The sequence below is a fragment of the Culex pipiens genome, chromosome 3 (genome assembly GCF_016801865.2).
Source record: "Culex pipiens pallens isolate TS chromosome 3, TS_CPP_V2, whole genome shotgun sequence".
NCBI classification, from domain to species: domain Eukaryota; kingdom Metazoa; phylum Arthropoda; class Insecta; order Diptera; family Culicidae; genus Culex; species Culex pipiens.
The window spans coordinates 76,187,714-76,203,183 of NC_068939.1; the positions used below are offsets into that span (position 1 = coordinate 76,187,714).

Here is a 15,470-nt window from a genome sequence, read left to right on the forward strand (position 1 = left end):
CCCTATGACGAAGAGCAACCGGTAAGTTTTGCTTGAGATTTTGTTGGAGCATTTGAAAAAGACGACAACACTGATTGAAACCCACAGTGATGTGTTTGTGCTGAGTTGGGTGAGTGTAAGGCCGATGCGTCACCCGATGTGGGCGTGCTTTTGCCCTGTGTCGGGCCGATGTTGAATCGACATCTTGCCGAATTATTTGATTTTGTCTGGGTTGTGGGTTGGGATCAAGTTGATCCAGAACTGAAGTGAAATTTTAAGAATGATGTTTCCTGCATTGTTTTGGAGACAGGATTTGATCGTTTGCGTCACATTTTGCACTTTGTAGTGAACTGTAATTTGTTGAAGGAATTGTTTCTGTGAGGAGGATTGATTGTTTGGGTTGAAAGCTCAATTTTGTAAATGGAAAGATAGACCATTGTGAGACGACCGTTATTCCAGGTTAGCAATGCGAAGAACCGGGAGACATGTATTGCTTTCTCTCTGCGTAGGGTTGACGGTTGAGTTGATATCATGCGGATTTGATGGTTTGCGCCTCATTTTGCGTTTTGTAGTGAAAATTTGGAGTTGAAGGATGTGTTTTTGTGTAGAAGAGTGACTGTTTGGGTGAACACCTCAATGTTTGTAATTGGGAAAAGATATATCAATGTGAGACGACCGTTGTTTGCAGGTTAACAATGTTAAGAACCGTGAGACGAGTGTTGCTCATTGGCCACAGGAGTGTATTTGTAATACGAGCGCTGCTCGTTGGATACAAGGGTCATTTTGTGAGACGAGCGTTGCTTGTTGGCCACAACGGAGTATTTGTGAGACGAGCGTTGCTCGTTGGCTACAACGGAGTGTATTCGTGAGACGAGCGTTGCTCGTTGGCCACAACGGGTATTTGAAAGATGACCGTTGCTCGTTGGATACAAGGGTCATTTTGTGAGACGAGCGTTGGTTGTTGGCCACAACGGAGTATTTGTGAGACGAGCGTTGCTCGTTGGTTACAACGGAGTGTATTCGTGAGACGAGCGTTGCTCGTTGGCCACAACGGGTATTTGAAAGATGAGCGTTGCTCGTTGGATACAAGGGTCATTTTGTGAGACGAGCGTTGCTCGTTGGTTACAACGGAGTGTTTGTGAGACGAGCGTTGCTTGTTGGCCACAACGGAGTTATTTGTAAGACGAGCGTTGCTCGTTGGCCACAACGGATATTTGATACAAGGGTCATTTTGTGAGACGAGCGTTGCTCGTTGGCCACAACGGAGTGTTTGTGAGACGAGCGTTGCTCGTTGGCCACAACGGAGTGTTTGTGAGACGAGTGTTGCTCGTTGGCCACAACGGAGTGTTTGTGAGACGAGCGTGGCTTGTTGGCCACAACGGAGTTATTTGTGAGACGAGCGTTGCTCGTTGGCCACAACGGAGTGTTTGTGAGACGAGCGTTGCTCGTTGGCCACAACGGAGTGTTTGTGAGACGAGCGTTGCTTGTTGGCCACAACGGAGTTATTTGTGAGACGAGCGTTGCTCGTTGGCCACAACAGAGTGTTTGTGAGACGAGCGTTGCTCGTTGGCCACAGCAGAGTGTATTTGTGAGGTGAGCGTTGCTCGTTAGCCACAACGACGTTTTTGTGAGACAAGCGTTCTCGTTGGCCGCAGGGGTGTGTTTGTTAAGTGGGCTCTTTAGTCACAACGGCGTGGTTGTATGACAACCGCTATCCGTTGGTCTTAGCGGTGTGTTTGTAAGACGAGCGTTTCTCGTTGGCTACAAGGGTACATAGGGACGTGGCGTTACATCGTGCTGCCATCTGGTTTTTTTAAGTGCAAGAGTGGAAAAGTGCTGAGTCATCGTCTAAAAATAGACGGCGTCCTATCTCGCCCAGCAAAATTAAGTCGATAAAGTAGTCGGTTTCGATGAGAAAAAGTGGAAAATGTGGTCTAAAAATAGCGACGCCATCCCCCTATGTTTGATTAGACGAGCTTTGCTCGTTGGCCAGAACGGAGTATTTGTAAAACGAGCGTTGTTCGCTGGCCACAAGGGTGTATTTACAAGATCAGCTTTGCTCGATTTCTGCAGCGAGGTGTTTGAAAGACGGGCGTTGCTCGTTGGCTACAGGGGTGTATTCAAGACTCGGGCGTTAGTCGTTGGAAACAAGAATGCATAATTATGAGAGGTTGGCCACAGGAATGCATATGTATTTTGACACGTCAGTCAGATGATGAGTTTGGTTCGTTGACTGAAGTATGAAGGTTGATAAGACGAGCGTTGCTCATTTGCTGCAATGATTTCATGGGAGGAGCGTGACTGTTAACTGCAGGTTTGAAGGGAGTTGGAGTAGTTCAATCTTTGCGATGGAGCCTTGGTGTGTTTCTAGAGAGAGTTAGAGGTGAAATGGAGAAGACCAGTCGAGTCGAATGATATACGGCGAATTGATAGCAAGCACGCCATACGCTGTGTGCTTAGATTGAGTTGCTGGAGAGAGTTGGGGGATGATAGTTGAGTTTCTGGGAATGAGGCTGGTTTCAAGCGGGAGGAATCGTGGGATTCAGGATGTCCAGTCGGTTTGAGGCGAAAGTTTGCAAAGCAGTGGTCTGGTAGCCTTCAAACTTGGAGCCTATGATGGGGTTTCTGGAGAGAGGTTAAATGGCTTTGGACCGAATTTCTGTTATGAATTTTGGAAAGGCTGATTTTGAGCGAAAGCAATCGTTGAGTTTGTGAATTTGGTGAGGATTTGAGATACAGTAGGCCTACATGAGTTGTGTTGGATCCTTTGATTGAGTTCTGGGGAGAATTCAGAAAGAGTTGTTTTTGATAGAGGGTGATTGACGAGTTTATGATTTCAGTCACAGCCTTTGATTGAGTTTCTGATTGATCTGCATGATAGGGGCTTTTGAAGGTGGCGAAGCGGTGATGGTTGGTTCCTTCTTATCATCTGTGGTCCATGGAGTGATTTTTTGAGGCAACTGTGACACCAATGCTAGAATTACATGATGATGATTGTGAGCGAAAAGTCGTTTCGCTTAATAATTTGATTTTTTAGTGAAGGTTTCAAGGATGATGGTAGCAAGCAAAATGCTCGATGTGTTTAAGAATTTCGATAAATTCGATGCAAAGAAGGCTATTTTGATAGCCAACACACCTTGAGTTGAAGCCTTTGATTTGTTTTCCAGGAGGAGCGTATCAGTCACTTCTGACGGATGGTGGATCAATAACAAACACGTCTTACGTTTAGATTGAGTTGCTGGAGAGAGTTTGGGTATGATAGTTGAGTTTCTGGGGATTAGGCTGGTTGCAGGAGGAGGTGAGAATTTCGGGATTTCCGGTCGGTTGGTGGCGAGAGTTTTGAAGGGCGGTGTCCTGGTAGCCTTCACGCTTACGTTGAAGCCTATGATGGGGTTTCTGGAGAGAGGTTGAATGATGTTCGTTACGAACGAGAATTGTTGTGAGTTTGAGAGTGTCAGTCAGTTGGGGTAGGCGGGCACTTGATGGCCTATATGCCTTAGTTGAGCTTCTGTGGAGAGAATTGGAAAGGTTGGTTTTCAGCGAAAATAAGCGATAAGTTTATCAATTTGGATCAGTTCGTAGCGAGGATTTGAGAGGCGGTAGCTTCAAAGTCCATATGAGTTGTGTTAGAGCTTTCGATTGAGTTTTTGGGAAGATTCAGAAAGGGTTAGTTTTGATCGAGTCACATCCTTTGATAGATTTTCTAGGGAGATTTAAAAGATCATGATTGAAAAAAAATCGCTATCATTAGGAATTTGATGTTTGGTGAGAATTTAGTGGATAATGTGTTTACGATGTGTTTACGAATTTCGATCAGTTTGATGCGAGGATTTGATGAGCGTAATTGTAATAGCCTTCGTTAAAGCCTTAGATTTGTTTTCTAAGAGGAATGAAGGGATAATGGTTGTAAGCGGGAAATCGCTAAGGATTTTAATTTCTGTGAAAAATTTGGAAGATGACGATGGCGAGCATCGATGTGTTTGAGAGTTTCGCCCAGTTTGAGGCAGGAATTTGAGATACTGTAGCCTGAGGCTCTACACGTCTAGCGTTGGAGCCTTTAATTGACTTTCTATGGAGAACCGAAGGATGATTGGGAGTTGTAAAGAGTCGTTTTGTTGAGAGTGTTGATTGGTTCGATCCAAAATTTGAGCAACGTTTGTCCTGAAGTTTTTGGTTGAGCTTCTTGGGAGAAGTTTAAGATGATGATTGCGAGCCGGGGAGTGTCGATGTGATTGAGAATTTTGCTCAGTGTGAAGCGATGATTTGAGAAGCGATTGCCTTGAGATTTTGTACGCATTGTTTTGGAGTCTTGGATTGATTTTCTTGGATGATGTTAAAAAATTTAATTTGTAGCCGAAATTTTGAAGACAATGTCAGCGAACAGAATAATCAATGTGTGGAGAGTTTCGATCAGTTTGATGCAATGTTTTGAGAGGCGGTGCCTGATAGCGCGTTGCGCTGGAACTTTGATTGAGGTTATAGGGAAATTTGAGAGATGATGTTGAGAATAACTTGCGAAGTTTGAGAGGATCTGCCAGTTTTTAATGAAGATTGCGGTTGTTATTGTTTTGCTAAAAGTAGAACTACTTTAACTATTTTAACAGAGTACAGGAGAAGGAGAATGTCGCAGATAGAGCGTGTACGTTATGTTATTCCGTAGAAATGGCTTGGAATATCGGAATTAGTGCGAGGTATTTGAGAGAAACCATTTATGACCATTTGAATTATTAGTGTCGAATTTCGAACGAGCGTCGACGCACACGAAGGAGACGACGTCGGTGTGCTATGAAATAGACCAACAGCGCGGGTGCGACTGTATTGGTGCGTCGATGGGGTTGTGTGTATTCGGCGCGATTCTGTTGAGTGTCGTGCTGGAGACGCGCGGCGCGTGAGATAGTAATGAGAGAGTTCTGTGTGTGTTTGTGCGCTTCGGGTCGTTGGTATCGGGAGAGTAGATTCGTGCATCGCAATTCGGAGAGAGGTCTTGAGTCTGGTGTTTAGTGTTAAAGCGAGCGGTGTTGTTTTAAGTGGTGGGTGGTGGGATCTTGGAACAACAAAAGACTTTTGCTCGGTTGAGATTTGATGCGTTCTAAATCTACGACATGTCCCAACTGCTCGTATTCGTGCATAAAAGCGACGTATTGTTCCCGGAGATGATCGTCCCTGGCCAGTCTCCGTTCTGTGCCGTGAAGACGTCTTACGGCGATGTCCTTGGACTCGCCTAACCGTGACAGAGCGTCTTCAGCTTTCGGTAGAGCAACCGAATACCGTCCGTCTGTACCACGTTGAACCGACTGTGCGTACAGAGCTTCGCAGCGTGCTTCCTCTGGCGAGTAGTTACTGGCTGCTGACTCGACCTCCTCGCAGGACCAAAATCGAGCCACCAAAGCATCCAGCTTTTCCAATGCCGACACGTTGCAGTTAATCCTTGGAGACTCCCGTGAGTCTGCGCAACCGCCGCATACCACCCATCCGAAAACCGACTCGTTCAGGGCTGGCAGCTGTTCTCCCAGTGAGATTTTCTGACCGCTTGCGAAGAAGTCAAAGAAATGCTCGATCCCAAGTACCATGTCCACACCGTTGGACATCGAAAACGTCGGATCCGCCAGTACGACACCATCTGGTATGGTCCAACCAGTAGTGTTTATGGCCGACGTTGGTAAATTGACCGTAACCTTTGGGAGAACTAGAAATCGCATTGCTCGAGAGAAATCTGAGATCCGTGAGCGAACCGTGGCTTGAATCTGCTGCTTTACTCTTGAGACTGCTTGTCCAATCCCGGACACCGAGATGTCCACCTTGTTCCTTTTGACCCGTAGTCGCTGGCTTAATCGTTCCGACATAAAGTTGCTCTCCGAACCCGAGTCGAGCAGAGCCCGCGCTGGAAGCCGATTCCCGTTGTCATCCTCAACAACGACGACAGCTGTTGCCAGCAAAACATGTGTTGCGAAACGTTGAGCAGCGCTTGCGACTACTGTCTCAGATGCGTCCTTGACCTGAGATGAGTTTGAACCTGCTGTACCTTGAGGTTCTTCCCTGGGAGCATTCTCCCGTCTGGTAGTTGATGCGACCTTCACCTGATCCTTCCGAGGGCGGAAACAGAGAAGTGTGTGGTGTCGCGCTTTACAGTTCTGGCAAGAGTACTTCGACTGGCAACCCCTCGCAAGATGTCCAGGTTTGAGACAATTGCGACACAGCGAATGCGTGCGCAGCAGAGACTCCCTGTCCGAAACCGTCATCCTCTGGAACACCGCGCATCTGTGAAGAAGATGTGTTCCCGTGCACGCTGGGCAGCGTTCTCCTGACGCTTGAGCGGTGCTGTAGTTAGTCCTGACCACCGACGGTTTCGACTTCGGTTGTTGATGTGGTTGCTGGGATGTACTCTTTGCGTTAGTTGACTTCGGCGGCAACGACTCGAGCACACGACTACGCCGCTGCAAGAACTCCAGCATGTCCTTAACCGTGTCCTGCTCCTTGGTAGACGAGTGCTCCTCCCAGCCTCGCCGTGATACCGGGTCAAGACGATCCGTCAGCATGTGCACCAGAAGCAAGTCCTTGTAGTCGCCTGGTTGTACAATCTGGTCCAACGATTGGACAACCTTCTCAAATCCTTGGATGAGATCGCGCAACTCCTCAGAAGATTCTTTGGACATGGCTGGCAGTTCGAAGAGATGCTGAATCTGACGCTTCCTCATTTGCTTGCTGTTGTTGTAATAGTTCAGCAAATCTTCCCAAGCTAACTGGTAGTCCGCGTTGCTCATCTTGAACTTGTCTACCATCGTCGCAGGTTTGCCAAACAAACAACCCCTCAGGTACTGTAGCTTTTCCACACCGGACAGGTCGTTCCGCCAGTGGATGAGCGACGTAAACAAATCTCGGAAGCTAACCCAATCGTCGTCATCTCCGGTGAATGTCCGCAGTTGGATCTGAGGTAACTGCACATGGTTCAAGTTCTCGCAACCTAGCGTAACGTTAGGCTGATCCGACGTGTGGTCTTCGCGCTCCCTGAGCCTCTCCAAAAGAAACGATTTGGCCTCCATGTAGCTCAAGTTGAAAGCTGTTATGATATTGCCAGACCCCTCGTCATTACACTAACACTCACTCACACACTCGCAGCACTGGACGCTTGAGTCAGTCTCTCTCTAGTTCTCGCCGTGCTAAGATCGTCTAAATAAAGCTAGTATTAAAACGCTAATAACCGGTCTTTTGGGAGAACTTAGAACATGGTGTCAGAAGCTGACGCAAGCTTCTAGGTCTTTTCGGGCGTCATTTAGTGAAATCGCGGAAAACGACCAGTTTTTTTTCCTACGAATAAAGTGTTCATTCGTGTCGAGTCGCTTCGGCGGCCATATTGAGAAACTGAACTGAATTGACCAACGACGGCGGCCATTTTGAAGAAAAAGTCGCGTCGTTGGCCGTTGTGAAAAAGTGACTGTGTGAAAAATAACAAAGTGAATTGAAAAAAAGAACACTTTCCAGAATGGATGCGGATCAGTTTAAACAGTTTTTGGACCAACAAAAATCCATAATGGAGCGTCTGCTGGCCAAACTGTCGACGGAGTCAACAGGGGCGACCGGATCCGCGGCGAATCGTGGCCAAGCATGCAGTGTTCCAGTACCCCAGCCGTCGCCGTTGTCTCTTGTGGGAGACATGGCCGAGAACTTCGATTTCTTCGAGCGCAGCTGGAATAACTACGTGAAGGCTAGCGGCTTGGACAAATGGCCGGCAACGGAAGCTCCCCGCAAAGTGAATATTCTGCTGACGGTGATTGGAGAGCAAGCCAGGCGGAAGTTCCACAACTTCGAGTTGACAGAAGCACAGCAAGGAGACCCGAAAGCAGCACTCGAAGCTATCAAAGCGTTGGTCGTGGCCAAACGGAACATAATTGTGGACCGCTTTGATTTCTTCTCCGCCGCACAATCAGCTAGTGAGTCCATCGACGACTTCTGTGCCAGGCTCAAGGCGCTGGCCAAGCTAGCGAAGCTCGGAACCCTGGAACCAGAACTGCTCGCTTTCAAAGTCGTCACATCCAACAAGTGGTCGCACCTGCGCACAAAGATGCTGACAATTTCGGACATAACCCTCGAGAAAGCCATCGATCTGTGCCGTGCAGAGGAGATCGCAGCTAAACGATCCCAAGAGCTGGGAGGTTTCCTGCCAACGCCAGAAGTCAACAAGATCAGCCGAGGGAGAGGAGACCACAAGCAGAAGACGTTGCGCTGCAAGTTTTGCGGAGGCTCTCACGAGTTCACAAAAGGAGCATGCCCGGCGCTTGGCAAACGTTGCCACCGCTGTAAAGGCAAAAATCACTTCGAAACAGTCTGCAAAGCTAGCTCGAAGGGTCGGAAGTCGAAGCGAGTCAAGGAAGTGAAAGACGACTACTACTCCGAGTCGGACACAGCGTCCGGCGGCAGTGAATCTTCCGAAGAGTCTGCAGAGGAGTGCGAGATTGGCAAGATCTACGACAATTCGCAAAACGGCGGTTGCGTTCTTGCTGAACTGGACTTGAAATTCAACAACTCGTGGGAAACTGTGCTCTGTGAACTGGACACTGGGGCAAATACCAGCCTGATTGGCCTGGACTGTCTCAAGAAACTGACTGGAACGGACAATCCCGAACTGCTGGCGTCGAAATTCCGCCTGCAGAGTTTTGGTGGAAACCCCATCACAGTATTGGGCCAGGTGAAGGTGCCGTGTCGGCGGCCGAACAGGAAGTTTTCGCTGGTTCTCCAGGTCGTTGATGTCGACCACCGCCCCCTACTGTCGGCAAGAGCTTCACGCGAACTTGGGCTGGTGAAGTTTTGCAACGCAGTTACCTTCGAGGAGCCAGTTCAACCAACACCGCCGTCGCCCCACTCTGAGAAGCTGTTCAACATTTACCGCGTGAAAGCTCAAGAAATCGTCAGCAGCCACGAAGGCCTCTTCACGGGCTACGGAAAGTTTTCCGGCACAGCGTCGTTGGAAATCGACGACAGCGTCACACCGACGATCCAACCGCCTCGGCGAGTTCCGATCGCGATCCGAGCAAAGCTGAAGGAAGAACTCGAAAAGCTCGAAAGTGACGGCATCATCGTGAAGGAGACGAAACACACCGAATGGGTAAGCAACGTCGTAATCGTCCAGCGAGGCTCTGGCTTTCGTATTTGTCTGGATCCGGTTCCGCTGAACAAAGCTCTCAAGCGGCCCAACCTCCAATTCGTAACCCTTGATGAAGTGCTTCCGGAACTGGGCAAAGCAAAAGTTTTTTCCACGGTCGATGCCAAAAAGGGCTTCTGGCACGTTGTGCTGGACGAGCCCTCCAGCAAGCTCACCACCTTCTGGACACCGTTTGGGCGTTACCGCTGGATTCGCCTTCCGTTCGGTGTTGCACCAGCGCCGGAGATTTTCCAGATCAAACTCCAGGAAGTAATCCAAGGTCTCAAGGGAGTTGAATGCATCGCGGACGATTTGCTGGTGTTCGGCGTGGGCGACACGCTGGAGGAGGCCCTAGCTGATCACAACCGCCGCCTTGAGAAACTTCTTTGTCGGTTGGAACTCCACAACGTGAAGCTTAACAAAGCCAAGCTGAAGTTGTGTGAACGGTCCGTCAAATTCTACGGTCACGTCCTCACCGATGAAGGTTTGAAGCCGGACGAGTCCAAGGTTGCTGCGATACGTGACTATCCCCAGCCAAAAAATCGCAAGGAGGTGCACCGGTTTGTTGGCATGGTCACGTACTTGGGGCGCTTCATCAACAATCTCAGCGCCAACTTGACCCACCTACGAATGCTGATCCCGGAGTCGGCAACTTGGAAGTGGACATCTGTGGAAGAGAGCGAGTTCAACAAGGTGAAATCGTTGGTTTGCGACATCAAAACACTACGCTACTACGATGTCAACCAGCCAATCACCATTGAATGTGACGCTAGCAGCATCGGTCTCGGTGTGGTCGTGTATCAGCGCGACGAAGTGGTTGGATACGCGTCGCGAACCCTCACGGCAACTGAAAAAAACTACGCGCAGATCGAAAAAGAACTCCTGGCGATACTTTTTGCCTGTACCAGATTCGACCAGCTGATAGTTGGAAATCCAAAAGCGACCGTCAGGACCGACCACAAGCCACTGGTGAACATCTTCAAGAAACCGCTTTTGTCAGCACCACGGCGGCTGCAACACATGTTGCTCAACCTACAGCGGTACAAGCTGTCAACGGAGTTCGTTACGGGAAAGGACAATGTGGTTGCGGATGCTTTGTCACGTGCACCAGCCGGCGGAGCAGAAGGAGACGACTTCTACAAGAAGCAGGACATCTTCAAGATCTTCGAAGAAATCCAAGAGGTGAAACTCAGCAGCTTCTTAGGTGTGTCGAGCGCCAAACTGAACGATCTCATGCGGGAGACTGAAAAGGACACCCCACTCCAGCACGTCATCGGCTACGTTCGAGGTGGATGGCCTGCCTCTGCCGATCAAGTTCCGGACGCCGTCAAAATCTTCTTTGGATATCGGCATGAACTGTCTACCCAGGATGGGCTGGTCTTCCGCAGTGACAGGATTGTGGTCCCATATATCCTCCGCCGGAAGATGATCGAGAGTTGTCACGCAAGCCACAACGGCATCGAAGCAACACTACGGTTGGCAAGGGCGAACCTGTTCTGGCCGGGCATGACGTCAGAGATCAAGAACGCGGTGAAAGGGTGCTCTGTCTGTGCAAAGTTTGCCGCGTCTCAACAAAACCCTCCGATGAAAAGTCACGAAATTCCGGTTCATCCGTTCCAACTCGTGTCAATGGATGTCTTCTTCGCTGAGCAGAGCGGCGTCAAGCACAAGTTCCTGATCACCGTCGATCACTACTCGGACTTTTTCGAAGTGAACCTGCTGAAAGATCTGAGTCCGGAATCCGTGATCAACGCCTGCAAACAGAACTTCGCGAGGTTTGGTGTGCCCCAACGTGTCGTCACCGACAACGGAACCAACTTTGCCAACCGAAAAATGGTGCAGTTCGCCAACAACTGGGACTTTGAGCTTGTCACGTCGGCACCACACCACCAACAATCCAACGGCAAGGCTGAGGCCGCGGTCAAGATTGCCAAGCAGCTGATGAAGAAGGCAGCTGAAAGTGAATCCGACTTTTGGTTTTCGTTGCTGCATTGGCGAAACATTCCGAACAACGTCGGATCCAGTCCAGCATCACGCTTGCTGTCCCGTTCAACTCGCTGTGGTGTGCCAACTGCCGCAACCCACCTTGTGCCTAGGGTGGAGGAAGATGTTCCCGCTAAAATTGAAGCCAATCGGAAGCGATCGAAGCTGTGCTACGACCGAAAGGCACGAAACTTACCGGAACTGGAAGTTGGATCCCCGGTATACGTGCAGCTGAATCCGGAGACTTCCAAGCTGTGGACACAGGGCACCATCACGAACCGACTCAACGAACGCTCATACCAGGTGAACGTGGGAGGTGCCGATTACCGCCGATCGCTGGTACATCTGAAGCCGCGTAAAGAACCCGCTACGCTGCCTGACCGCCAGTCGTCATCCTGCGTGATGAGTTATCGGGAGGAGGAAACAACCGACGAGAACGATCACCAACAGCTCAACACCCGGGAGGAACGCAGAGAAGCCACGGTAGACGAAACCGTTTGTCAACAAGGTCAACAAGCCGTGCAGCCGTGCGTGCTGCAGCCTGAAACGTCAACGCTTGCGGAAATGTCAACACCGAGGGAGTTGGCTGTTACACCGTTGCCGATCCGACAGGAGCGGCAGGAGAGGAATCGGACGATTACACCGCAGAAAGTCGAGCGACCGAAAAGGGTTACCAGAATTCCAGAGAAGTTTAAAGATTATAAGTTGTAGTTTTGGAATATTGTTTTTAGAGAAAAGAGAGGATGTTATGATATTGCCAGACCCCTCGTCATTACACTAACACTCACTCACACACTCGCAGCACTGGACGCTTGAGTCAGTCTCTCTCTAGTTCTCGCCGTGCTAAGATCGTCTAAATAAAGCTAGTATTAAAACGCTAATAACCGGTCTTTTGGGAGAACTTAGAACAAAAGCCATTCGGGCAGATTCGTAAAAATCCTCCGCTTCAAAGAAGTCGTCGTGAGAAGTGATATCAATGAGGGTTTCGCAAAAAGTTTCATAGATGTCATTGATAATTTCCAACCGAACGCTGACATCGCTGGCCGTAGCGGTGTCCTTGAAGTCCTTGATGAACGTCTCAATGTCGCCAAGAGTTGATTGAGTGTCCTTCAACTGAGCCTTGAGCCGTTTCAGCGACGGTGTCTTCGCGCTGTCCGCTTTCACTTTCGGAGGCATCGTGTTGTGTTTGAGGTGAAATTAAAGAAGAGATGCGTGGGTGTAGTACTCCGTGGTTGGGTCTTGCTTCGCAAGACATATACCAGCTTTACCTGTGGAAACAGTAAGCCGCACCTCCCAACCAGTACCAACGCAGCAGTCGTACACGTGGCAAATCGTCAACAACAGTAACTCGAAATCAACAACGATGTTCAGGCAAGCGAAGAGGATAGAACGAGCATGTAGTATCAAACAAGAACGCTTCGGCCGGACATATACGTGTAGCTTTACCTTTAAAAACAAACACGTCGGCTGGCCGGCGAGCGATCGTCCCAAAATCCAAAAATCAGTCGAACCAATGACGTCACATCCAAACAGCAGCAACTCAATCAGTGTGTGCGGGGGCGAGGTGAAGAGGTACAAAACGCAGAGGTGTAGTATCAAAAGAGAGAGGCCTCGGCAGGCCATATACTATTAGTTTACCTGGAGAAACTAACAGCGTCGCCGTAACCGTAGCGAAATTCCAAAAAAACCAACCGCCCTCAGGCGTATAGGGATGCGTGGCAAAAGGATGAGTCGAGTCGAAGAGGGTGAAATACTTTTAATTTGTGTGTATTTTCCGTGAGGCTTCGGCAGAGACATACACTGCTCTTTGTCACTCACCCGGGAGACCAGAAATCGCTGCAACCTCTTCCTCGATCCTTGTCGTCCACGTGTCCGAGATGGCCGCCGACCTCGTCAACGGTAGCACGATGACGTCAGGCGTGATGACCGCTTCCGTCCGTAGCGGTGCGTAGCCGAGCGCTCTCCAGGCGTACGACTTCCGATGAGTGCACGCAACAAGCCACCGATCGATGTCCTATCGACAGCAGCGCGTCGTCGCGTTCCACGTGGCACACGTGTCCAGTGCCAACGTTCACACCAGCAGCGAATGTCAGATGTCGCCGACGAGTCGTTGGTGAGCCACCGATACGGTCCTGACCGGTGCTCTCGACTGCCTCCGCGCAGGTACTCCGAGGGTCGACACCCTGTCGTGGTTGACAACCGCTTGCGGGCGAACCGGTGCTCCAGACCAGTTCGGATGGGTTGTGAAACCGTAGATCGTCGTCACGTCGCAGAACCGGAGAAAATTGTGGTGTTAGTGGGTTGCAAGACCTTGCCTCGGCCGGACATATACTTGTTCGTAATTAATTACCTGGGAAACCGTGTCCCTCGCTGGCAGTATACGCTCCAGGCCGACCCGAGATGATGGTGAAGCTCGACGATGACGATCCAGGTCCTCCAGAGTCGTGAAAACCGGCCAAATCCTGGCACGCGGTCCGCTTCCGACGCCGATCGATTTGGCGCGCAGCAGGAACAATGCGCAAGTCCCACGGTAATTGTTCGCGCAGTTATCGTGAAGACTTAATTGTTCCGCAACTCCAATGGCGCGAGGCGTATTGTACTCCACGGTGTATTGTTCGGCAGGCGCGAACCGTAGCGTGGCGTGGTTTGTCCTCCCCGTGGTCCTCAATCCTGGAACCGGAATCCTTGGTCCAGGATCCGGCTCGAAGGACCAGAATGAAGGGGTGATGCGGGCCTTCGATAGCTCGGTGCAATCACACCTACATCGACCAAACCTCCAGGATGAGGATCACACTAGCGTTGTGTGCGGCTGGTGCTACCGGGCGCAGTTGCTGAGCCAGCAGAGGTTGCTTTGCTGCTGCGGGGTCGTTGTACCTCAGCCTGTAGTTCAGCGACCTCCTCTCAGGCGACAAATCCAAAAAGTCCGTATTTCGGCCAGCATGCGGTGGCCAGCAAGCAGAGATGGCCCAGGAGCTCTATCCTTCCGACGAACAGTTAAAACACGTAACACTTCACCAAACACACATTTATTACGCTTAAAAATCTATATTTCACTTAAAACTAAACACATTAAAATCGTCACGCGCGGGTTCCTTGCAAACCGGTGTCCTTGCCGGTCCAGACACAACTGAACTATCATAAATTTTGTAGGTCTTGGCAAACCTCCGAAACATGCGAAAACGGGTCGTGCGACGTCCTCTACTACGATTCTCCAGAGAGGATCGTAGTAGAGAACCGCTCCCCCTAATCTCGATACAGCGGCACGATCCTCGCGATCCTCGGTGATGACCGTTGACCTCTCGCTTTCTCCCACAGCCGTCAGCTCGAGTCCAGCACGTTGGACGAGCTGCGGCAATCGTCTCCGCGAGATGAGCGAGATCGGTCCAGGGTTGTAGTCGAAAGGGGTCCCGGGGTCATCACCGAACAAATGCAAAATTGAATTTGCAATCGAAAAGTACTTTGCAGTTTTTTTTGATAAAGGGCTCCATTTTCTAGATAAAGCCACCGAAAGTTTGATTTTAGCGAAATATTTGCAGTTTTTCAATTTTTAAAAATAGTGACCATGAGTGACCATTTCTAAATTATTTTTTTTTGAAAAGTTCATAAATTTTGCTATAAAATTGTTTAAGAGACATTGAAGATTGGACCTCGGGTTGCTGAGATAGAGCCGCTTTAAGAAAAAGAAACACAAAAATTGAAGTTTTCTAAATCTCACCAAAACAACCCACCTTTTTCTAATGACGATATCTCAGCAATTAATGGTCCGATTTTCAATGTTAATACATAAAACATTCGAAAAAAATATTTTGAATTTTTTTAAATCAAGACTAACATTTTAAAAAGGCCAAATATTGAATATTACGCCCATTTAAAATGCTAGTCTTGATTTAAAAATTTTCAAAATATTTTTTTCGAAAAGATCGGAAAATTTCACGAATGTTTTAAATGCTGAGATATCGTCATTAGAAAAAGGTGGGCTGTTTGGGTGAGACTTAAAAAACTTCAATTTTCGTGTTTCTTTTTCTTTAAGCCGCTGTATCTAAGCAACCCGAGGTCCAATCTTCAATCTTCACTATTTTTATAAATTGAAAAACTGCAAATATTTCGCTAAAATCAAACTTTCGGTGGTTATATCTTGAAAACGGAGCCCTTTATCAAAAAATCTGTAAAGTACTTTTCGATTGCAAATTCGATTTTGCATTAAAAAGTAATTTCAAACTTGTTTTTGCATAAAACTTCAATTTTTTCCAAAAATCACTATTTTTCAAAAAATCATAACTCGGCGGCAGATTTTTTGACCATGTTTCTCTATGGCTCAATAGTTGCGAATTTTTGTCCCCTAAAACATATCAAAAAATCTCGAAAATAAAAA

General features: G+C 48.8%; 2 protein-coding genes across 2 annotated transcripts; one reads left to right on the forward strand and one right to left on the reverse strand.

The window, feature by feature from the left end:
• Positions 1–1,747: 1,747 nt before the first annotated feature.
• Positions 1,748–12,004, reverse strand: LOC120415747 (uncharacterized). Its single transcript, XM_039577353.2, has 2 exons — positions 11,887–12,004; positions 1,748–7,136 (listed from the first exon to the last, which is right to left on the reverse strand). Exon 2 carries the CDS (start codon positions 7,017–7,019, stop codon positions 4,983–4,985), a length of 2,037 nt encoding a protein of 678 aa, XP_039433287.2. The 5' UTR covers positions 7,020–7,136; positions 11,887–12,004; the 3' UTR covers positions 1,748–4,982.
• On the forward strand, positions 7,043–12,001 carry LOC120415754 (uncharacterized protein K02A2.6-like). The gene has a single exon (XM_039577363.2). It carries the CDS (start codon positions 7,460–7,462, stop codon positions 11,807–11,809), a length of 4,350 nt encoding a protein of 1,449 aa, XP_039433297.2. The 5' UTR covers positions 7,043–7,459; the 3' UTR covers positions 11,810–12,001.
• Positions 12,005–15,470: the final 3,466 nt, after the last annotated feature.